This window comes from Pomacea canaliculata, linkage group LG10 (assembly GCF_003073045.1).
Source record: "Pomacea canaliculata isolate SZHN2017 linkage group LG10, ASM307304v1, whole genome shotgun sequence".
Taxonomy (NCBI): Eukaryota; Metazoa; Mollusca; class Gastropoda; order Architaenioglossa; family Ampullariidae; genus Pomacea; species Pomacea canaliculata.
Window position 1 is genome coordinate 22818876 of NC_037599.1, and position 24745 is coordinate 22843620.

Below are 24745 nucleotides of genomic sequence, written 5' to 3' on the forward strand. Positions count from 1 at the left end.
CCCTTGCATGACCTGCAACATTTGACAGGTCAATGGGTGACCCCCGGCATCCAGACATCTTCATGACCTCGACAGTGGGCAGCAACATCGCGCCGAGGACCTCAAGCTTCTGATGGAGGTCATCGCAGTCAAGGGCTGGAAGATCGTCGTCCTGCACTGCGAGCCGAGGCTCATGGTTCGCATCGTCGCCAAGTCCGTCGCCATGAACCTCTTCGGAACCGGCTACGGCTGGTTCCTAGCGAGAAAGCCACGACGACGGACCCGGAGGTCCTGCGTGGCTTGCCGGAAGGTTTGCTCGGACTTCAAGGGTTTTATCGCACCGGAACTAGCGGTGTGTTGGCTGCGGCTTCGCGGACCATCAGCTGTGCCTACGAGTGTATGCAAGAGTGTTTACGACAATCTTAATGCTCCTCCTACTGTTCCTCCAGTGCCTTCTCTCGCTGCATCATCAACGTCCGGTTCTTATCCATCATCTTCATCATCATCGTCGTCAGGTCATCTTATTCAGATGAATCTACTTCTGTAACATTGTCGAACTTGTTCTCTTTCTTATCATCGCCTCAGATGTCTCGACTATCAGCGCCTTTGTCGGAGTCTCCCGTTGTCATCAACATTGTCAGCAGAATCATGGCCATCCTATGCAGATTTTCCTCCATTGGCTGATACTTTTAGGGTCAGCTGCAATAACACCACGCATTATTTTACTCAGTAAGTGGTTTTTATTTTGTTTCTCTATACAATTTCACATAGAATTTCATACATCCCTGATCATTTTTGTGTGAATAGCTGCTGTGTATCGTCTTATCTTTCATGATTTTGTCATTCATTTATTTACGACCTGTCTTCAAGACTAATTTTTTAATTCTAGCTACCGAATATAAACATTTTTAAAATTTACTTCATTGTTCGATAATTTACATGTTTCATTTCGTTCACTTTGTTGACTGAAGAAGAATAATATTTCTGCTTTAGAATTTCCAGCTGATGTTCAAACTTAATGTAGACCTTTCGATAATGAGTTGTTGCCGATGATGCAGATGTGTTCGTTACTCTCCGATGTGCCGCCAGCCTTTGGAAGACTCCAGTTCGTCCTCAGTTAATTTGACGATGTCCACATCCAATGTCCTTCACGAAGGCTCCGCTTTCCGTCTCTTAAACTTGATCTCCAGCGGGGATAGAAGCGGTCGCCTCTGGGAGAACGTTGGGTACATCGCGGCCAACGGCCAGACGGACCTCAAGACGGTGCTTTGGCCCGGCCACACCATCTTCAGCCCGTCCTCCATGTCCCTGAAGACCTACCGGGTGGTCACACGGCCGGCCAAGCCCTTTGTCTTCATGGAGGGCCCCGTGGAAGCCGTAGAGGACTGCTATGTCAACGTGCCTTGCCTGATGCTCAAGAACAGCTCGCAGTCCCATGTCGTCCAGGCTGTGGAGCATTTCATGTCGCGGTCAAAACGGGAGGATATGGACTACAGATCTTCTGCTGCAAGGGCATCAGCCTGGAGATTCTGCATCAGCTGGCTACAGACCTCAACTTCGAGTACATCGTGTACTTCGTCAACGACACGGACTATGGGACCTACTCCAACGGCGCGTGGACGGGTATGGTGGGCGACGTGGTGAGTGGGGCGGCGGACATGATCGTCGGCGCATTTTCCATGACATCAGGCCGCATGAGAGCCATCTCCTTCACGGAACCGTTTTACCAGAATGAGTTTTCCATGATATCCGGCGAAGATGGCCGGTCACCTTCCATGTGGGCTTTCCTTAGTCCTTTCTCTGCGCAGGTAGGCGGTGATGTCTTGTTTATTTGTTTACAATTGTTGGTCAAGAACAAGACAGGTGACAGGCAGCAAAATGATTAAAGCCAGAAATGAGGGGGTAATATGTAATTTGCATACAACATTTATCTTATGTAAATAAAGTTCATCCCACACTAGTGAAACCTGAGACTACTGTCGCACATTCCACAGCTCTTACTATCGCCCTCGGTGTATTCACTCCCTTGGGCAGTAAATGGCATCAAAAGTGGTAAAATAATGCACTGGTCGATCTGAAACATTCATTATCATTTATTATTATATATTACTCAATATTTAAAGCCGACACCATTACTGAATCTCGGTCAAATCAAAAATACTTTAAAATTAGTGTTTATTTTGAAAATTGCTAGGAGAGCACTGTATTGATGTAACTTAATTATTGATGCAGCGGGCAAATCTTTTATCGATGGAACCATCAGTTTGATAATAGTTTTACGTCCTGTTCATCCATTTTATTAATGTTTGAATACACTCTACGTATTTTGCAATTTTTCTCCTGATAACTATACGGCCGGGTTATGGAAAGGGACAGTAAATTTTGTACCAGTCTCTTTACGCTTCCCTAGGGATGAAACATCTTCCTATTTCTTTTTTTCGTTTAGCCTTCCATTATATTATGCATGAATGTCCTATTCTTCTTCCTCTACGCCAGCCTTGTATTTAATTTTAGGACTATATGTCATCTTTACTTATGTGGTACCTTTCGCTGGTTTTTTCACTATAACACTTAGAATGAAAGTAAGCTTTTATTTTTTCACCAAGCGGGTGTAAAAACAGATTACTTAGTATTTCATAGATTACTGGTTTTTATGATCATCAAACCCCACATATCACTCTAAATTATTAATATTACTTCGGTGACGATTGTTATGATAATTAATCCCCAAAATTCAACCTAGATCAATGGTAGATAGACACGTTTCGTATCTACGAAAAGGTATCAAGATGGAATTTCTAACTTCGAGACTTGCAAACAACAGACTAAACCTAATGTGATCATAGTTATAAATACAGTTCCATTTAGAACTTTCCTTCTGCTGCAACAAGTAAAAACTATGCAGCAATGGAGGGACCAAGGCTAATGGAAACATTTCTTGTCACCACGTGGGAGTGAAATTGCAATGTTTACTCCTCAGAACATCTTTCTAGAACACAAAGGGCAAGTAAACATCGGAAAACTCTCAATAAAAAATTCGAAACACTGGAAATAAAACACTGTAATCATAACTGTCAGAAAAATATTTGGGAAAATAAAGACAGGCATGACAATATAGCAATAAAATAAAAAAAAATTATACCGAGGGCGGGTTGCTAAAATATCTCACAGCTCAATTCTTGTGATGCAAAAATAATAGGGTGGGAATCACACAATGGGGCTTCTGCAGATAATAGCTCACCCTGCGTGCTTTTTAATGTGCTTCTTCATAATGCACCAAATTTCCAAAAAAAAAAAAAAATAAATAAAGGAAAAATACGAACCACTCTATCGCAAGGTTTTGATTGTTTTGAAGGTTTGGACCTGCATCCTACTTAGTTCTATTGTTGCTGGTGTTGCTACATCAGTCCTGGAGTGGTTCAGTCCATTTGGTCTCAACCCCAGAGGGCGCAGACGACAGAAACAATACAGTCTAGGGTCTGGTTTGCTGATGGTTTGGGTGCTGGTGACCGGCCACACCATCAACGTCAAGGTATGAGATACCTTCTGTCATAATGCTATTCATTATTTATACATAAGTATTGTTACAGTGTAAAGATGGAATTGCAGTGATATTTGTGAAGGATGTTATCATGTCCTTGTTCTTGAAAAAAAAAGCATTGCGCAAAGAAATCTCTCTTTGTGTTGGCAGTATGAATGAGTGAATATACAAGCTTTCTGGTCCACGTCGGTAAGAGTATACATACAGTAAGTAATATTTGTTGCTGAAATATTTGCAGGCACCAAAGAGCTGGCCTTCTAAGGTCATCCAGAATGTGTGGGCAGGCCTGGCCATCTTCATCATGACGTCATACACCGCCAACCTGGCTGCCTACCTGGCGGGACAGTCGGCTGTCATCAGCGTGAAAAGTATTTTTGACTCCAAGGTGAGACTACAGTTGAGACTTAAACAAATATTGAAATACTACAGATGCTGAGGACGAAGCTCAGAACCAACCAAGAGGGGGAAATACTTGCACCCTCCCCCTAGTCTGTATTGTCTGCAAAGATTCTTGTTTATAGAAACACATTCTTTCCAGTTCTCAGTTCCAAAATTTTGCCATCGCACAGTCAGACAACTGCTCTTCTGTGTCCCAGAAAAAAACTGAGATTGACATTTCTGGCAGAGCCTCAACACCACTCACGCCTGCGTCACTCCTCAACCTTCAAGTGTCCCTTGAGTGGCTGAGGTCTGAGACATTCCAGTGCTCGGAGGTCGCAGTCATGTGATGCCATCTACCGGTGTCAGAGGTCATTGAAAATATAGAGCTTTTCTTAATCAGCAAATATTCATTAACACAAAGGGATTCCCGGTGTACCAGGACTGATTTCTTTTGCGACATTTTCTAGCTGAGATTTTATTTCAATCTTTGGATGTCCCGCCTTAATTAAGTCAATCTTGTTTAGTTCAGGTGCAACATTTGTTTGACCGAAAGTGACTCAAGTGTGATCAACAATTACTGCTAGTTTGTCTAACTTGTCTGTGACTTAATAATTTTCTACACATTAACACTCTAATCTTATCTATCCTTCCTTCATTCAATCTTGTTCTTTTATTTAAACTCGTAGACTTTTACTGCAATCACTTTAGCCACATGCCACTGACCACCCTCTAGACAAATCAGTATTCAAATCCAGACATTTTTCTTCGTTTTAAAACCCCTGTTTTTGTCAATGAAAGACATCAGAAGTAGTTTATTTAGCGCAAATTCGAACAATGTTTGTTTTTAACTTCCAAGCACACAAACACTTATGTTCACAAAGTTTTTTTCCGAACAAGATCAAAGATGTTTTACAGCATTTTTTTGTTAAAAAATATATCAAACTTTCAAAAAAATTTGAGCATTAAATTACCACCGATGAAAATCTTTTTCATTTTCGTGATATTTTTTATGATGGATGAGCCATTTCATTCAGGGTGACGTCCGACAACTCGAGTTGCACAAAGCGATCGCAATCTGTTAAACCATCAAAGACGAAGACGAATGGCTGGTCATCAATGACAAGTTTCAGACTAAGTGTTCAACATCGAAAAAATAACATCAAGAACACCCTCGAGAGCCTCCTATGCACCCGGTCACAACATTTTCTAAAGCATATTTGCCAGATGGTTCTTTTCAGGCAACCAGACTCCACCAGCAGACCGGATGGGGAGTAGGTACATGCGCGCGCGCACGCGCACACACACGCGGGGCTGTCGGCCAATCAATACCTGCAAATCACGTAAGGAAAATACTGGCAAATCACAGCAGCGAAAGTGTTTTATTGATACACGCTTACAAGCCCATGTTTGTGCACTCCGTCATGTCGGGCCCCGCTGGTGATGGCGGCGGTCAATACCCGGCGACCTCCTCGTGTGTCTTCGGTCTGATCTCTTTCCGGTCACGTGATCCTGTGTGCAAAGCGCTGCGCATTGATTGGTCAGTTTCATGGAATCAGCCGCAAAACAGTCGGAAAAATGGAAATTTTGTTTTTGTGATTTTGCTGATTAAGACAGAGTTATTCTCATTAAAAAATACAGCGTATCGGCGTTATCGTTATATTATTCTTAGAAACAAAGATGGTGAAGACAAGTTTAGAACTTTCGTTCTGATTATCTGGAACATAAGCTTGTGTTTAAAGCTTGCACATTTTTATTTATTTTTTACGATTGTTACCTTAAAAGTAATTATTAAAGGGGAGAGAATATGTTCGAGTCATTGTCTAGAGCAGCTGAAGGTGTGAGGAGAGGACCGATGAAACTTTGGGAGGGAAGAGAGAAGATAAGCCATGCTTGTCTTTAAAAGTATCGAGTCAACTCAGTTCCAGTTAATTCGTTAATGCTGGATGTAACCACATATCTTATCCTAAGTATGTTCCTAATCACAAAAACATGTTTTGGTCGTTTAGGCATATCTAAGAGTAGTTCAAAGAGGACATAAACATGACCACCCCCATTAGAGACTATTTTTACCTTCCTTGGTGATATAAATAAAGACAATGGCCGTGGTCTGGATGTCGTCATATTGGCAGAAATGTACTTAAACGCCATGGCTACGTGTTTAGAATAATTGCTAAAATGATTCCGACAGATCATGACGATAATCCCCCAAATTCAGTTCTCTATTCGTTCCTTCGTCTCTTTACTGGTACCAGTTGATGACCAGCTATGCTGGTCCGCCGGTACAAATCGTCCAGGGCAGCTGGGTCGACAAGGCTTGCCACTTAGGGCAGTCCTGATGGGTGGTAACCCATTCCTGCGTGCTCTGGCCAGTCCGTTCTTTTCGACCATCTAACCAATTTTTTTTTGCCCTTTGCGCCTTGGTGCCGAACACTTTCCAAGTGTCTCACTGAAGATCCATCCCTGGGCTCCGGTCACTAATGAAGTCTTGACAGAGTTCAGACGGGGAAACAGTATGGCTTCCTTGCTTGTTAACAGGTGAACCCTGACTGAGCTTGGATCACATGGATCAAGAAATATCCTTTGTTGTTTTATTCTTTGAGCCGCGTGGTAAGATTGTGGCTCTGCTTAGAAAATGATTGCAGCCGGACATTATATGTGTGATGATATTCGAATATTTATCCATTATTCATTAACCTTGCTTTTATCTGCTTATCTGTCTGTTTAGCTGCTGCAAAAGAGGGTGTCAGTGATCAAATCCAGTGCCGTGGAGGCCTTCTTGGCCAAAGTGAACCCTGACCTTTTTCGGAGTATTCAAAACAACGATGCCAACTGTACCGAGGATGCTATTCTCGCCTTGCAGTAAGTATTGCAATGTCAATTGAATTTTAATAATTAATTCTACTTAATGTCAACATGTATCTCAGCATTAAGAAGACAAGTTAAAAGTAAATAATTTTACTGACTGTCAATATATTGTCAGTTGAAAGTAAGTAAATGATTTCACTTAATGTAAAACTATGCTTATTTTTAAGTTACCCCTGGGAGGGTCATGCAACATAATAAAACATCTACCATGTCAAAACTATAATAAACAAACAACAAAAAAATTAACAGTCGCAAACCTCTAAGCAAAAGAGAAACAAACAGTAAAGCATGATTAAACCAACATTGATATTTGTAACGACTAATCGCTTCTGAAACATGTCTTCTGTTTTTGAAACATGCAAAGGAAGTAAACAATTTTACAAGAGTACTTAACCAGAACTTAAATATTGCCTCTCTACTTCCACTTGACAACCACTCATATAAAAATATCATTCTTCCATACTTGCAACACCTGATTATTTTTAAGGGCCTGTTACAGTTTGTCATTATAATAAATTGGTCACACAGCTCGACACTACTGTCACAATCTATAACTGCACTGAAACATGCTTTTACTTCAACAACATGAGCAATGACAACAGGAAAAACACATTTACATTCTCCACATTTTTGCAGAATTTTTGCATTATCAGAGATGGCATAGAGCGAAAGAAAGAACATTTTTTTTAACATATTGCCAGGACAAATGGACACCAACTGCTTCCATCTGTCTCGCAGCTGATTAGTAAAGCAAATGAAACTGAAAACTCACCAAAATGGTCTAAAGTCAGGCTGGCAAGTCCCAACCAAAGCATTCAGGCGCAAAGACACACATTAACCCCCGCATTTTTCTCGGGGTGGGCCCTGGCAAGGAGAATTACTCGGGACATAACATTATACAAATTGTAGGAGATGTATTCAAGACTGCGATGTGTTTAGAGAACTTGTTTGAAACATGAACGACCCCTGAATGCCCCTTCAAGGATCGCCTTACCAGACAGCAGACAACTAAAAGTCAATAATCTCCGACGTGAGTTAAGGCTAAAGCTGGCGAAAGCGCCACCTGACCACGAAGATGGTCCAGGCTGTCAGGGGAAGAAACTCTGTCAATTTTGTTCGACAAGAAAAGGGTGCAGATCGGGTTTTAAGGACGCATAAATAAATATTGGGACCCTGCATCCCAGTTTATTTCTTCTTCTGTCTGTAGTCAACTAGAATATATAGATATAGATATATATACAGATATAGCTACAGATATAGATAGATATAGATACAGATACAGATAGGTATAGGTATAGATAGATACAGATATAGATACATAAATAGATATGGATATGTGAATGTATGTCTGTGTTTGTGTCTCTGCTATGTCTTTATCTGTTCATCTATGTTAATATGTTTGGGATGTCTGTAATATGTTTGTATATATATATATGCTCTTGTGTCTATTTTTTCGGTCTTTGTGTCTTTTTGCCCGGTCAGTATATTTACGTCCACATGCACCTGCGTTTGCCTGTGCACTTGAAGGTATAAATGAATAAATAAAGAATAAAAAATATATAAATAAATAAATTAATACCAGCGTTCCAGAGGTTTGGCAGTGAAGTTATTTTACAAGTACTGTCAGTAAAAGATATTTAACGAAGAGTTGGTCTGAAGAAATATTCTACAAAAATACTTATGTCGACAGATAGAACTATTCTTAGCCTGAAGTTCGGACCAAGAGCTTTGAGATCACAAACACATGCTGCCTTTCATCGACTTATTAATGTAGACACCCGGCGTAAGTTTTCTGACTTTGAGGAAATTGGACGGAGACAAGGCTGTTTGTTTTTGGCCCTCCCCTCCTTTTTGCGCAAGTTTGTAATCTTCGCTTTCTCTGGGCTAAACTGGACCCACTCCAGAAGAAAAGAGAGAGAAAAAAAGAGTGGCTGTAGATCGGTCGATTCAGCTCACAAACATCGCCCTGTGACACCCAGGTTGGATTCCGCTCCCAGTCCTCATCGCGATACCCGCTTTTTCCTTTCGATCGACGCCTGTCCGACACCGGAAGTGGGTGGTCAATGATTTCCCTTTGTTGATCAATTGATTTTCTTCTACATTTCCTCTCCATAGGCTGCTCAAATAAAAATCCGCGTCTCTGGTTGGGCCTAAAACTCATGGACTGCATGTCCGGTCCCAACGTGTCAGCTTGGGAAAGATTTATTTCAGGACTAGTTCTGTCAGTACCCGGATGTTGCTCGGGACTATGGGATTGTTTTTTGAATATTTGTATTGAAGACTTTATCATTGCTATAATGATGTAATACGATACTCAGATATTACTAAACTATGTAACGTGTAACAATCACATTAAATGTACGAAGTCCACGAGGACATTTTACTGCAAAGTCAACGAGGATCACAATTTTGAGCACGTGCGTTCACACATAACGAAGTATTAGTTCACAGCGTGACTTTTAGCTAGACAGGCATTTCTGTGATTGAAGTGCAAGAAAGTGTGACAGTAACACACAATTATGTAGGTGAGAGAGAAATGAGGGGCAGATAGCATACGATCTGTTTTTTTTTTTTTAAATTAAAATGGCATCATTCATATATATATATATAGCCGTTCTTATGATCTGTCCTTGTGGCCAATTCTTATATTTTGTCCTGGCGGCCCTTTGATGAGATCTCTGTGGCCCATTCTAATGTCCTGTCTGTCTGTTTGCTAGGGCACATGAAACTGATATTTACTTCGATGATGCTTCGCTTCTGGAGTTCGCGGTGTCTCGCCTGGACAAAGACTGCAAGGTCCGCTTCGTTGGCAAAGGATTTGGTACCGACGGCTACGCCATTGGCTTGTCAAAGCACTCGTGGATGAGAGTGAGTGGAAGTCACGCCTGTCAACCACAATATAATCTTTATTTACACACATTGTTTACACCAGTTGAACGTCTTCTCCTTTCTTGATTTTTTTTTTTGATAAATGTTTTCATGGTGTCAATATCTTTTATCTCTCTTAAAACACTTTAGAAACCATTGGGTGGATAAAGGTAAAATACCTTTAATCACGCTTATCAACAAAAATCAAGTGAAGATTGCAATAATTTTTCTCGGGTGAATGCTTTCATTTTATCAGTATGTATTTTTCTTGCTTTAAAACATTCTCAAAAAATCCTAAAATATAAAACCCAATTAACCGCCATTGTGAAAATGAATGATTTAAAAAAATGGTTAAAAACATTTGGCAAATCAAAAGCTTGCCAACGAGTTGTTGTTATGTTTTTGCCAATGTCTTGTTCATTTTTTCCTCAGATTCCGATGTCCAATCACATTTTGTCTTACGTAGAGAGCGGCTTCGTGCAGGATCTCAGCCGGAAGTACCTGTCGCGCTCTCACTGCGAGTATTTCTTGACAGGCAGCGCGGTGCAGTATGGTCTGGAGCATACCGGAGGTCTCTTCTTCATCTTACTCTCCGCCATGTTTGTCTCCGTCTTCTTCCTCTTCTTGGAACATTTAGCTTACAGGTAAAAATGAGGTGTATACCTTAACTCTCCAGTTCCCACTTTTTCTTCTTTCCTCTTTCACTCCGATAGCTTCTGTGTTACTCAGTTTCCTTCAAACTGGCATCATCGATGCAAAGCATTATTATTGTTCTTGACAACATCTTCATTAGAAAAAACAGAGCGATCCATCTCTCCATGCCTTTAAACATGGATCCTTCTTGACTTTTCATGCGACTCACATTGGCAAAGGCTAAGCGAAAAGATCGCAAGCTAGAGATCACCTTCCGTTTATGGTTCTTCTCCTCCCCTCTCTCATCCGCTCCCATTTTCGTGTTACAGGGCGTGACATTATCTCCTTCACTCGTCCAGACAGTTTTGCATGCAGGGCACGCATCTTGTAGACCGAAACACTTGTCCCCGGCCAATAAGGCGCCGAACGCGTGGTTTATCGTACAATCTCGCGGTTTTATCACCTTCATTTGCATGTGGAATGCCCCAGGCGCACGTCTTCATTTCTTCTCCATCACACCCATCCGTCATCACGAATGAAGTTTAGTGATAAAGTGGCCAAAATACATCAGCATTGGGTCAAACCAGCGCTTCATGGCATTTTTTGTATAATTTTCTCCGATTGAAAAGTTAAAAATACACATCGTCTTTCTAGAAGGTAAAAAGCTTTGACCAGATGTACTTGTAGTCGTTTAGTGTCAGAGACTTTTACGAGATTTGGTAATAGTAACATAAGAGCAATGGACAGAGATAGGTTTTTGCCAGACTTCACGACAAGTTGTCAAATACAGTGATACCTCGGTTCTCGAACATAATTCGTTCCGGGAGGACGGTCGAGAACCAAATTGTTCGAGAACCGAAGCAATGAAACCCATAGGAAATAATGGAAACTGGATTAATTCGTTCCAAGCCCCAGAAAATGCCTATTTACTGGCCTAATTTGTATATAATATGTAGAAAAACATGGGTCTCAACAAGAAATAAGAAATAAAAGTGTATTTATTAAAACAAAACAAAAAAAAAAATGTACTGTACTGTACAGTACAGTACAGTAAATTGTGTTTCATTTACTGTACCTGTACCAAACTTTATGGCAGGAGGGAATGAATGTGGAGGGAGGAGGGAAGGGGATTGTTATTGTTTTGAAGGGGAGTCCTCTTCAATAAAAACAGAGGGTAACTGCTCTTCGGGTGTTTCTGTTCTCTGTATCTTTTGCTGAGGAGAATCAGAATCTTGCTCTGCAGTTGCTTGTCTGTTCTTTACGGAAGAATTTGTCAATTGTTTGCTGTTTTTTTTCTCCTTTGCAAAATTTTGCGGAAAGTGGACATAACATTGTCATTAAAAATGTTAACTGCTCTATTTGCTACCACTTTATCAGGGTGATGTTGTTCAACAAAATTTGCGATTTCTGCCCATTTTTCACACATTTCATGAATCTCTCCACAAAAACGTGACTCTCTCTCTCTCTGCACTCACACTGATGACGCAAGCAAGGCGCGCTGGGCAGAATGAACGCCATTCGGCTCAACTCGGCTCATCTCGGACGTTCGGATGTTCGAGTTCCAAATATTTGTTCGGATTCCAAGACAAAATTTTCTCGAATTTCCTGGTCGAATACCGATTTGGTCGAAAGTCAAGGCGTTCGAGAACCGAGGTATCACTGTATATTGCTCTTTCTGTCTGTGTTAACTTGAAAAATATATCGTAGACAAGTAAGTTAAGAATATCACAATACTGTTGGTTTTATAAAATCTGCATTACTTAAACGATGAGCCTCAATTCCTTCCCATGTCCTGCACCTTGGTTACATCCCGTTTTGAATGAAAAAATACTGAATATTTCATGCACTTGCGAGAGAATGATAAATACATAAACCTTTATATCCTTCCTGGAAGATCGCTGAAACATTAGGAAGATTTTATAGTTGGTGTTAGTGTACTGCTGGAGAAGTTTCAAGAAGGATTTAGCTGGAAGGGAGAATTTTCTTCACTGGTTTTTTATTTCCCCATTATTATATTATCATGTTTCTAAATCATCATTTGTTGGATATTCTGTCTGTAAACATTCCAAAATATGATTCCTTTAAATATTTTTGGTTTTAAAAACCTCCTTTTATCGCATAGAAATTGTTAATTTTCATTATTTTTTCCACGATGTTGGAAACAAAGATAACTTTTTTTCAATTTAGCTAGTATTTGTTTTTGCTTGGTGTCTGCACGAACTGCCACGATTTAATTAGGTCCTCCCGTGAAGAGTTTTTCTATGTCCTGCTTCAGAAATTATTAGCCGTTTCTCGAGCTGTGTCGAGGGTCAACGACCTTTTTATATTCAGCAGCCAACTTTTAATGGCGAGGCTATGTCTGGCTTGGACATTTTCAGATTTCTTGTTCCATGGCTCCGCAGTCGCCCAGAAGGAAGCTTTTGGAAGACAGAAAACTTGGCATTTATAAGTCAGGTATATTTGTATAAAGAAAAAGTCTTTACATTCATACTAGCATTATTGCACACCAAATATTAGAAATGATAGTTTTTCAATCACAAAGTTTAGGATTTATGTTTGCCAAAAGATCAGTTAAAGTCATAAAAGATTAAAGTCCTTAAAACATTCGCTAAAATGCTTTTTTAATAACGAAATAACAGTTTGAATTTTGAAAAATCAGTCGCTGAGAACCACGATTTCAAACTTATTTGATGTGGTTTGTGAACTTACTATATCCTCATGTATATGACAATAAAGTGAAGTTGTTTATGTGTTTGTTGTAGCGAGTTCATCGTGTTGTGCGCAGTGAGAAGCTGTACTCACAAAAGCAAGCTGCCCAGAGATGATCAAGATCGTCAAACAGCGGGACTTCACTCGACTCATCCAGAAAAATGAACTTCAGAAAAGGGTCAGTGCCTAGCAACACTCGAGACAAACAACAAACTAGAATAATACCTTTCTGATCATAGAACTCACACTGAGAAAACTTTAGTTCTGTTGCTTTGTTGCAAAAAGTGTGAAGAGTTTGAATTTACACCAACAATGTTTATCACATATATTGTAAATAAAGATCATTTTCTTTATAGCTAGACCATTTTACATTTCTAAATAAAAGACACGATAATATGAACAATAATCCAGACATATCTGCTTGTATTAAAATTAGCTTGGATTTGCTTTGAGTTGATTTTGATGTTTTGTTACTTTGATGGGATCTGTTCATTGGACTGTTTTCAGAAAGTTGTTCCACAACAGAGGATAAAGACCAAAGCAGAAATGTTTCAGGAAATAACTGCAAACATTGTCAGGTATAGACAACTTGTGTATCTAAGTGAAGTTAAATGTAATAATAATAATAATAATAATAATAATAATAATAATAATAATAATAATAATAATAATAATAATAATAATAATAATAATAATAATAATAATAATAATAATAATAATGTGTTTTTTGCGGTGGTGGGGAGTTCCAGCTAAGCTAGTTAGCGAGATACCTTTAATTATTAACTTTTCTATGACGCATGTTTAGCTTTTTATTTTTCAGACTAGCTTAACTAGTTTCATATTGACTATTTATCCGTCAATAAACTACCAATGGTCACGAAATGGGGCACTTTAAGTACCATTCTTAATACCAGCCAATACGGTGTAGAAAGTTCTCGACCCTTAACTTCTCAAATAACTGCTGGGTGGACGCTGCATCCTCTGGACAAAGTCATTATGCAGTCGACTTGGACAATGATGGTGTTGAAAATCCTTCACACGATCAATTGCCACTAAAAGACTGCAGGAACACACCTAGCTAGCCTCTGGTCTGACGTTCCCCACACAAGGCAAGGCGCCAGACCGTCGCCAGGCGGCGTGAGACATCCGTCAGACAGGCGGTAGCTGGCCAGCAGCTGTCCCCTGCAAGACAAGACCTCCCTAATTCCATCCTCTCTACCCTGCAAACGTCGCCAAGTCCTTTTAGACCTCCACGATCCTCAAGTCCTCGTCATGGAGGTGGTCGATAACAGGCAGAAAAGTGCCATGATTGCAAATTGCATGCTAGAACCGTTTTTTTCTTTCTCTGTTTAAAAAAAAAAAAAACATTTAATGCAGTCATCACGCAAAGCGGATGACGGCTGCCAAACACGTTCTGAATAGCAAGTCCTCCAAGAGGCGATTCCAGAGCTCGGGATGGAGGCAGTCCACAGAACCGAGTGCATGTCGGAGGGCGGAAGCCGTTCTAAGCTCTGCGTGACGTGGAGTGTTTTCATTATCACTTCTGCTTTCTGCTGATGAAATAAACCTGAATACTAGTTCAGCTATGACAGGTATTATGTGAACAATTGACTGATCGATGATTTGATTGATCGATTGATTAATGCCTATTGATGACCCATTGATTGATTGCTAGAAGAAAGAGGGACGAGGACATATTCTGGAAGTTTTCAGTTCAATCAACTTCCTGTCATGGTTACATCAAGGGCTGCTCTGAGCATGAGGACAGGCCTCAGGGGGAAACGTTCGGCAGAAATATTGCCATATTTTTGTTTCCGGTACAGGACAGGTTGACTGCAGCATTTATCCATAATAGAACTGCGGACACCAGCTTCCAAAGAGACTGTGCTACCAGTAACGAACAGAATAAACCCTCGCAGACTGTAGGATCTAGTAGGGAGAGAGTTTTTTTCTGAAATGTTCAAAGCCACAAACTTGATTATGTTTCTGGTGATGATAACCAGTAGGGATCCAAAGGCGTTGTTAAAAGTTCTTGGAGGCATTTTTAAGGACAGAGGTGGCAAAACAGTTTTATCACCAGGATAAAAATCTTACTTAAGTCTGTCTAAATGACTTGCAAGAGAATGTGTGTTTTTGTTTGTTATGTGTGTGTGTGAGAGAAAGAGTGAGCATCGTTCTAGTAATCATTGCATAATACTGTTACATGATATTGAGTTTGAGAATTTTCAGAAATCTTTTTGATTGTCTACCAGTGCAGATGTTGGTGTCTGGCAGCACACATTTCCTAGTGTCTTTCTGGAAGGCTGTTCACGCAGACTGCTCGATACTCAGACATTCTGTTTCCAGTTTGTTAGATAAGTTTTCAGCATGAACTGAATCGCTTCTTGCTGTTATCTTGCACAAAGCAACTTTGCACGGTGGATGATTATTTCAAAGCAAAAAATGATGAGTGTTGCTGTCATGCAATCACAATAAACAGCGAACGCACTACAGGGTATCAGACATCAAAGAAATCAAAGACAAGTATCCTTCATTTTTGGGCCTCAGTCTGGCCCGAGAGATATGTGCTGTTTTCTGTAATAAAATATACACTGAAAAAGTGCTTCTTGGTTCCTGGTCATTTAGTAGATTTTTTTTCCAAGAAGGCGTTTCATCAAAACGAGGCCTGATCGACATTTCTGACGCCTCATAAAGACGTGGACAGGACTGGGACAATATATCCTTCTCTGTTACTACTTATGTCTTTGCCGTATAGTTTTTATTTATCAGAAAGACACGTAGACTGGGATTTTCACTTCTGCAGCCTCTTAGTTTATGTCTAAGAGGCTCAACAACGCGAACAAGCTCATTACTTTGAACAATCTTCTCAAGAATGGGAGAATGTTTACCATGCTTCGAGTTCCGCGAGGACATTCTTGTATTTCTGAAAGAAAAGTCATCCTTCCCCGAAAAAGATCTCAGGTGACCCTTCGATTGACCGTACTTGATAACCCGAGACCCCTATTGAACTGTGTCTTCAGAGGAAAGGTCAGCACCAATAGCTTTTTCTTGTCAAAAGGATATAATAACAGTCGATGCATCTCTCACATGAAAAGCGAGCTTTAATGTCCGGAATACAAATTGGGTTAAGAGAGTAACATCAGACCTGTGTTTATAGAATTGACTAATGAACACTTTCCAAAACTATTGTACAAATAAAAGAGACAGAATGTCCTGAGAGCAGCAACAGGGATCGGTTAGAAGCAGTGAGTGCAGTTTTAAGGAGTTCAAGAACCCTTCCTGGTTTGTATTTCTGAGGCGAAGTCTATCAACTGTGGCATTGTTACTAGGACTGTGACCTTTGTGAATAACTAATCTTCTTTACAAACTCACTCTGGGCTTTTTGTGGTTGTTTACTGTACAGCGGTTCTGTGAAAACAATCTGTAAATGTTCCTGCGTCATTGCTTGGTGGAGGCTTGTTGAGAGAGGACAGACTGAGGAGGATGCGACTGCTAGTATGTTTATTTTGAGCTCGCGAAATCGATCAATCAATCAATCAATCGATCAATCAATCAATCAATCAATCAATCAATCAATCGTTTTCATAGCTGCTTTGCAGAAGTATCTATCCTTAGTCGTTTTGGCTACAGGACCAATCTCTCTAACCCCCTCACCCAACCCCAGTCCACCTCTTATTTGCATAATACCTCCTAACTTCTCTCTATGTTTTTCCGTTCGTTTGTCTGTCTGGAACCAAACTAGTTTATCGCCTCACAGCCAGTGGAATAGTTTGCCAGTGTGCACGTGTTCCCTTCACATCAAAGTGTTCAACAAACCTGAGATGGCGCAGTCGTCTTTTCACAGGACGGTCCTTGTGTTCTTGAACCGCACGTGCCTGGCTGGTGGCATGGGGTTGGTCTGCTGCTGCTGGTGGTGGTGATGGTGGTGGTGATGGTGATGGTGGTAGTCGCAATTGGGGAAGCCATTGGTCTGCTGGATGAGGCTGATCTATTGGCTGTGTCTGGAGAAGAAAAACAGACGCTGGGTGTTCGCCTGCAAATAGGTGTCTGATGGAGACAGACCTCAATCAATAAGGACAATGAACGCTGGACGGAGGGCAGCAATGGCTGGACCCTCCGTGTGCCAACTAGTGGAATAAGGTCCTGAAAGGATAATCTGGCATCCATGGCTTTGTGAAAGGAGCCGTTAAGCCCACACAGTCCATGGTGTGTCTTTAGGTTTTAATCATGTGTGCATCGTCTCAAAATAACGACTATGGAATAAGTAAAAAAGTAAACCAATACTTATTGAACAAGTTAATTAATTTAGTTTTTAATTTAAATATTTTTAAATATTTTTTAAAGTCAGATTTTTGTATATTTATTTAATTGTATAAAAGGTAAAGTAAAATGACTTGTAGAAGTAGATGCACGCAGTATTGCTCATTTAGAAGCCAGGCAACTTAGTTATTCCTTTAAATTACTCGAAGTAAAAATTACACGAAGAAATATTAGTCTAAAATTAGCCTAACTTTAGCTATAAATATTCTCTGCGTGGGTGAAGTCTTGTAAGTGTTTAGTGAGGACACACACATTCTGTGCCCTCAGAATCTAGTTACTAGTTCAGCCTTCTGCGTGTTTCTCCACATCCTCATGTTCACCGACTGAACACAGTGTTGTCATACTTCACACAGTCCAAGGTTTTCACAGGTCAGGAGTTCCTGAATAGAAAATAGAATAGTGCATTCACAGAAAGATTAGAAGACCGACAGTGTACGACCACCAATATTTTGTGAGCCTGTTAGCTAGACCATAGCGAAGTCCAGGATTAAAGAACCCGTAAAACGTCCTGCTTCCATCACTGCCATCAGTTGTTGTCCAAGAATATCTTCGGCGCTGAGATTTCAAGGCTTCTTGATGGAAGCTATGGGCCAATACTACTACTACTACTACTAATAATAATCCCCAGATAATTTTTAAAAAAAAATTGGACAGCTGTCAATCTGTGTCTTTTTTTTGTAAAGTGGCAAAATTTGGGAATCTTTTCTTATTGGTTCTTTTCCATTCTGCCTGCATTAACTCTTATTGTAGGGAGCTCCTTCTATCCGAGGTGCTATCTGTATGTCCCAGGGTTTGTGTGGAATCGATTCCATGTAACCTTTGATCTTCTTCAGACATTTGTCCAGTCGAGACGGCTCCTGCTTCAGCTGTGCAAGTTCTTGTGCTATCTGTAATGGACAGAGATCACATGTCTGACGCAGACCTGTCTCTTGGCATCGACTAGCGAATTTGATTTTTGAAAAGAGGTCTCGGGTACCTGCCTTGAATCTGGGTCGAGCAAACAGAAATAATGAGAGAGGGCGATGATAGACCAGAGTGTTTGGAATAGTAAAGACAGGGATCATCACAAACGTTGAAATGACCGGAGAAGTATTGAACTCATTGTTTTCTTGTCCACAGATAATGTAAAACGAATGATAAATATTACATCATGTTGTAAAACACAAATTACAGAGAGATGTAATTAGATAACATCTGTTAGTCTTTAAAAGAAATGGAATTGCACTTTAATGTCCATCTGGGCTTTGTAACAACGGGCAAGTGCAAGTGTAATTGAATAAACTTGTTGTGGTGTGTAGATGGATTATCCTATTATGTGAATCTGTGAGTTTAGTGTTCTGCTATATTATTTAAGCTCTTGCTTCCGTAGCCAAGTAAGGGAACCTGAAACTAGAGATGTAGGTTTTGTCTCAAGACTAGAAATGTATCACGATGGTAAAATATTGTAAAAGAATAAACATAAAAACAGCGAAAAGTGATGGTTAAAGCAATCAAAAATTACTAAATCGTCAAGATTGAAGGAAAACAATTAATACCTTTTAACTTGTTAGCAAGCCTATGAGTCACTGAGTGTGTGGATAGAGATGTAATTTGTAATTTCTCACTAATACCTTTCATTATCGATTTTGTTCAATCTTCTTTAAGAATGTTTGACTATTTGATTATATGCATTTAATTCTTTTCCCTAGAGTCAAAACCTTTTTTTATCTTCAGTATTAACCCTGAATGTCAACTACGTCCATTCTTTTTTTTTTTTACTTTCGTTTGCGGCTGATTAAGAACACAAGATTAAAGTAACCTTCCCATCATCGCCTTTTTCAAATCTTCTTACTCTGGAATTAAAATCCGCTTATAAATCGGCTTAATGTTAGAAGTCTTTTCCGTTTTTCTCGTTATATGAATTCTTATTTTTTACACAGTCTAGCGACAATTTTATTTTTGCGATTTCTTCTTCATAAACAATTTGAAAATAATGCGCTATTTCTTCTTCTTCTTTTTGTTCTTCGTCTTGTTCTTCTTCTACTTCTTCTTCCTCCTCTTCTTCTTGTTCTTCTTCTTTTTTCTCTGCATCTGATGATTGCGATGATGATGATGATGATTATTATTATTATTTGTTGGCAGTTACCACAGGCAGCTTAACAAGGAACTTGACACCGTATACAAGGGTGACGTCGTCGAAATGGACGAGGGCACAGTGACGTTTGGCAGTGACGCAGGACCCTAATGGTGTGCACGTGCAGATGCCTGCGTCACCACTGAGGGAGAACCACATCGGCGTGTCCAACCTCGCCTTCTTCCAGGACGAGGAGCACGCCAACAACAACGGCGTCGACGAGATCGTCAGCCACTCGGAGGTAACCGATGAGGATGACGACGAAGAAGACGAGCAGGCTGGGAAAGCGAGACGTCGGAACGACGAGGACAGGTTTGACGAAAGCAGCGATCTCGGGCTGCCTTCGCCGAAAAGGTCGTCGAGATCTTCCAGCTCGTCAACCTGGTCCTCGCCGAGACGCAAAATGTCGTCTGCTTCAGCGAAGACAGAGAACCGGGAGAAACCGCCGGCCATCGTGGTGACTGCCACTTCCTGCAGCGAGCCCACGTCACCGGAAGGTCGTCACCCTCGCTTCACCTGGGGCGGCGGCGCGGCAGCCAACAATGGGGCGAAGAGAGGTCAAGGGCAAAGGCAGGGGCAGAGCAAAGCCTTCTCCAGGCGCGTGTCTGACGTCAGCCCCATGCGGATGTCGCTCGGTACGCCTGCGCAGAACAATGTGCCCCGCTCCCGCAGCCAGGACTACCAGACCTTCGACTATTTCCAGAAAAACCTTAAACTTAAGGTACGGTCTGCTGCCTTCTGTAGTACAGCTGTTACCTTGTGCTCTACGGTACGAGATACAGCTGTGCTTTATGGTATGACACAGCTGTTACCTTGTGCTTTATGGTATGAGATACAGCTGTTGCTCTTTCTGTACAGTAGGATGTACAGCTGTTGCCTTGTGCGCTTAACTCTGAGTTACGGCTTCCTGAGGAATCTTTGATTGTTATTGCTTGTCAATCTTTGTTTTTTTCCATTCATTTCGTTTTACTTTTATTCTTTTTTCTTTCTTTTTATATCCTCTCTATTTTCTTTATATCTTTTCTTACTCCATCCTTTTTTCTTTCTTTCCTACATTTTAGTTTTAGTGTAGGCACATTATCTGCATATTGTTTTGCAAATGAAGGTAGTTTTACACGGCGATATTATTTTTGTGACGTGTAAACCAGATATCGATACAATGTCGGTCAATGCCCCCGAGGCTCATTTCCGAGGCTGGAGGTGTAGCAGAGCGTTTCTGTCATGGATGTGGCGAACTTCCGGGATTTTCGCCAAGCTGCGCTCCCCAGAACCATTTTATTTCCATTAGTTTGGCGAACAGAGGCATCTTGGGCACACAATGATCCTATATGTCACACAAATACTTGCCAACTGGAATCTTTTCCCCGTCACTTACAGAGCTCAAGGATTACTCGTGACAAGATATAAATGTCGTGTCATCGAGTACAAAAGCTTTAGAAAGAATCTCCTTGTGCTCTCCCATCCATCTTCCTTAGTATTCGATCGACGATGTTGGAATAATGCAGTTGCTTGTATGATGATGGCAAGATAATGGCTTTGAAACAATACAAACATTTCTGTGAATAGTCAACGTGTGTTTGTGAACTTTCCTCTCTTTCCATCTGTGTTGTGTGTGTGTGCGTGCGTGTGCAAGAGAAAGCTAATGGACATGCGTTAAAAAGTTTTCATTGATGTTTTTTGATGTTTTTCCTATCAGCCAGCATAAAGAGAAATCCACTGTTATACTCCTTTCCTCATAATTTCCAAGGTCCAAAGTCTTTACGACCGGTCTAAGATTTGCAACTGTAAATTAAAATTACTTTTTATCTTGTTCTTGAAGACCTCCGATTACAACATTTATCATTTTGTTTAAATTTTTGCAGGACAACAGGGTGAAGTCGACTCTACGGCGACACGCTCTCTCAGGATACCAAAGCCAGATGCCAGTCGAGTATCTGGACGAATGCACGCTGGAGGCCCTGTCCAAGGAGGACCTTGTCATCCTCTGGAAGAAGTCAGAACTGGAGCTGCAGACCAAGCTGAACGATGTCATGAACAGGAACAAGCGGCTGGCCATGGCCATCGACTACCTCACAAAGCAGGAGTTCAACGATGTCAGCGAGGAGGTGTGACGAAACTTTGCCCTCGTGAGTGAAGTTCGACAGTCACCATGTTTTTGTTGCCTCCGCAAACAAAGTGCGAACAGGTAGTACTGTTTCAGTGAGACAAAGATGAGAAATGTAATGCAATGTTATTACTAATTCAGCGACTAAGTGGGGAAAAGCCTGCAATATTTTGATGCGGCGGCGAAGAAATAAGATTTTAAAATCTGTTCTGGTTTGCAAGATGGCGGAGGGACTCTGTGCTTGTTCCAAGCGAAAATCTTGAATTTGATGCTGAGTCTTGTTACGTGACATGTCGTCTGGCCCTTGATGATGTTTGCCAAGGGTATAGTGGACTCGGATGTTGTCTGGATACAGCAGTTAATACATCACCTTGTATTACACCCTACGTACATACAGTCTAGTCATCGATGCGCACTCATCACAGAGTGTGTCAACGATTATGCGACAAAGAAAACGATTTGGTGAAGCTGATGATCGTGGATTCAGCTTTGCTACTGTCATTCATCGTGACATGAAGACTTCTCAGTCTATAATCTCGGTGTCCATCAATATGCAAACTTTTCTCGTTTTCATCACCACGAGCAATGCATTGGACACTCTTTTTCTCTGTGTGTATATATGTATACGTACAGACATCGCTTGTTGTAAATAAAAAAAACCCACTGAGACAAGTTGACAGCTGTCTCCTGATAGTGTAATTTTTTTATAATGACTGAGAAAATACTATGCTAGGTATAAGTTCTTAAACTCTCTGGAGGAATACTTTCCTCTCTCTGCGCCAAATTATCATCATATTTGAAAGCGGGTTAACTTAATGCCTCGTTTGCACGCCAATGGCCCTCGAAACAACCAATCTATGGTCTCAGCTCTCCCATTGGATGAAGCCTGACGTATCCATGTACAATGTTGAAGTCTGTGTTTTTTTTTTACCTTGAATTGTGCATGTTGAGGTTTTCAGGCGTGTATCTCAAGATCGAAAGAGGGACATCGCCCTCATCCCCTCTTTCTGCATTTGTGAAAACAATATCTTGCACAGTTTTACTTGGTCACTAAACAACAATATTTTGCCCCACCAGACCTTAAGCACAGGTCGCAAAAGATTTCACAGACTTCAATGTCGCCTTAACGTTGGATCCTTCGGTCACGTGACCGTCAGTTTAAAGCTAATCTGTCGCATAAACAGGATGATGGAAGATGGGTATGCTGTGCTTGAGATCCTGCCTTCTTCATTTGATGACAAAAGTCTCAAATAGTTTTTTAAGGTTATGCTGTGTTTGATCACAAAGAACAATTTATTTGTTATCATTGAAACGTGTTGGAACAGTGGTTAGGAAGTCGGGACGTGTCCCAGTTGGCTGTTGATATCAGCGGAGGTACATCTGTACCGATGTCCACACAGGTATGACGCACATCAGAGCAGGTCTTGTGATACTGGGTCAGGCAATAACCTTCAATGGTGCTGATAAGCAGTTTGTTCTTTAACCTTGGAGACTAACACAGAAATCATCCTTAATTTTACATGGGGTTCCACTGAGGTGGAAGATGGCTTCATCTTTTCCCCGCTTGCATCTTGGACATTTGAAACACCAAGAACTCCGTCTACAATCATATTTACAGACACAGACCTTGAAAACATTTTTGTTCAGACTTGTTAAAGAAACTAGACCTTATATGGAATTTTGCTGTCTTGGTTTTCTTGTGATTCTTTTTGAAATACCTGTATAGCTTTTCATCTCATAATGTCATGAGAATTTTTATGGTAAGATGGCAGTTGGTCTAACACACTGTCTTCTTAAGTAACCATATTTATTGTCATCTTTTACATATGAAGCAACCTATATACTGCATTATAGCAGTTGTTTATGGCGGAATGCTAGCATGGATGCTTTAAAAACTATGAACTGGGTTTTAAATTTTTTAGAGTGGTGGAAATATTCAGACATATAAGAAACATAATACTGTATACTCTTACCGAGTCGTACTTTTGTTCAGGAGTTATCTTTGTGTATAGACAGTGTTTTGCCACTGGAGGAGGTTCGTTTAAAAACTATAAGTAGAAGGTGAAATAAACCATTAAAGAACGTTTACAATCCGAACCTGTGTATAAACTTTGAGCGTTAAAAACAGTTTGTAAATTGTTTTGTCGCGCTATTTTATTTACAATAGTATACTTAAATCAAATTTTACCTTTTCAGTGTAACGAAAATATTTTGAAGCCCTTCCCAGATGACAATGTGAAATTTTGCTGCTTATTGCTGCATCAATGTACTTTGTATGTGTACTCAAAGTACAATTTCTTCTTTTCTCCCCAATCTTTAGTTCTAAGGAAGGTCAACTTACTTATAATGACTGTGATTGAAAAACGCACAATGATTACAATAATTACTTCTCTCTGACAGCCAAGCTAATCTCCAAACCAAAATAAAAAGCTTAAATTGTGTGTAACAGTTTAATATGTACAAGATATGTGCGTGCATTTAATTTCCCTTAGTACTTGTATCATCTTTTTCTGACAATTTTGAGATGTACATTGTTTCTGCAGTACATCTCAGTGACAATATGGTGGCCATAGATGTCACTAGAGGGAATGCAGGTGTACTCTGCAGATGTATTGTGTATATTTTGTCGTTTGCTACCCGCAAACAATGTGTAATGCCGTACACGAGAATTTGTAAACAATTTTTTTTACCCCAATAAGAGAAGAACATAAATGATATGAAGCATCTATCGTTGTATTAATGGAGATAAGTGAGACCAGATCAGATGAAAGTTGCAGGCGGTTCTCTGTCGACGATGTGCCAATAGGTGAGGTGGCTTGCATGAGAGTGTTGTACATACATTCTACATTTCACAGGCTGAAGGTCTCCTGTAAGTATGGACGATAACACTCATGCAATCCAGAACAGATGAGGTAAGGACAGGTCTTGACTTCTGGTTATTTTGGTTGTTGACTCAGGCCTACATTTTTGGAACGAAGTTTGTCACTTAATTTCCCTGTCCGTCCCATCATCAGCCCCGTATTTGTCATTAAACAAATGTTCTTGTTTTTGTCTGGATGTCCTGTTTTTATACGATTGAGAAAACACCTGCCTGACCACAAACAAATTGTTGTTGCTATGGAGACAGACAAGGTACGTTGTTGTTGTTGTAATGATGATGATGGAGGTAAACATTTATAAAGGGTGAGATCCTGCTCCGAATTAGAAGTGAGCTTCACGGTTGAAGAAACTA

The 24745-nt window shown here is 40.5% G+C and overlaps 2 protein-coding genes across 2 annotated transcripts in view; both read left to right on the plus strand.

The window, feature by feature from the left end:
- Positions 1-1190, plus strand: part of LOC112574055 — a 51685-nt gene extending 50495 nt beyond the window's left edge. Inside the window, exons 3-4 of the mRNA XM_025254867.1 lie at positions 29-708; positions 1038-1190. Of these exons, the coding sequence (XP_025110652.1) occupies positions 29-113 (85 nt within the window). The 3' untranslated portion in view covers positions 114-708; positions 1038-1190. The remainder of the gene's footprint in view (positions 1-28; positions 709-1037) is intronic.
- On the plus strand, positions 113-24564 carry LOC112573801 (glutamate receptor ionotropic, NMDA 3A-like). Its single transcript, XM_025254405.1, has 12 exons — positions 113-289; positions 1179-1787; positions 3335-3511; positions 3759-3905; positions 6627-6760; positions 9484-9634; positions 10067-10278; positions 12646-12721; positions 13030-13154; positions 13484-13554; positions 19418-20130; positions 21272-24564. Exons 1-9 carry the CDS (start codon positions 113-115, stop codon positions 13090-13092), a joined length of 1746 nt encoding a protein of 581 aa, XP_025110190.1. The 3' UTR covers positions 13093-13154; positions 13484-13554; positions 19418-20130; positions 21272-24564.
- The last annotated feature ends 181 nt before the right edge of the window (positions 24565-24745 follow it).

What these genes read in the sequence shown, in the direction of transcription:
- LOC112573801 (XM_025254405.1), top strand. Translation starts at nt 113, where the DNA reads ATGGAGGTCATCGCAGTCAAGGGCTGGAAGATCGTCGTCCTGCACTGC. An exon ending in GCCACACCATCAACGTCAAG is followed by an intron (nt 3,512 to 3,758) that starts GTATGAGATACC and finishes AAATATTTGCAG; the next exon opens with GCACCAAAGAGCTGGCCTTC. An exon ending in AAAGTATTTTTGACTCCAAG is followed by an intron (nt 3,906 to 6,626) that starts GTGAGACTACAG and finishes CTGTCTGTTTAG; the next exon opens with CTGCTGCAAAAGAGGGTGTC.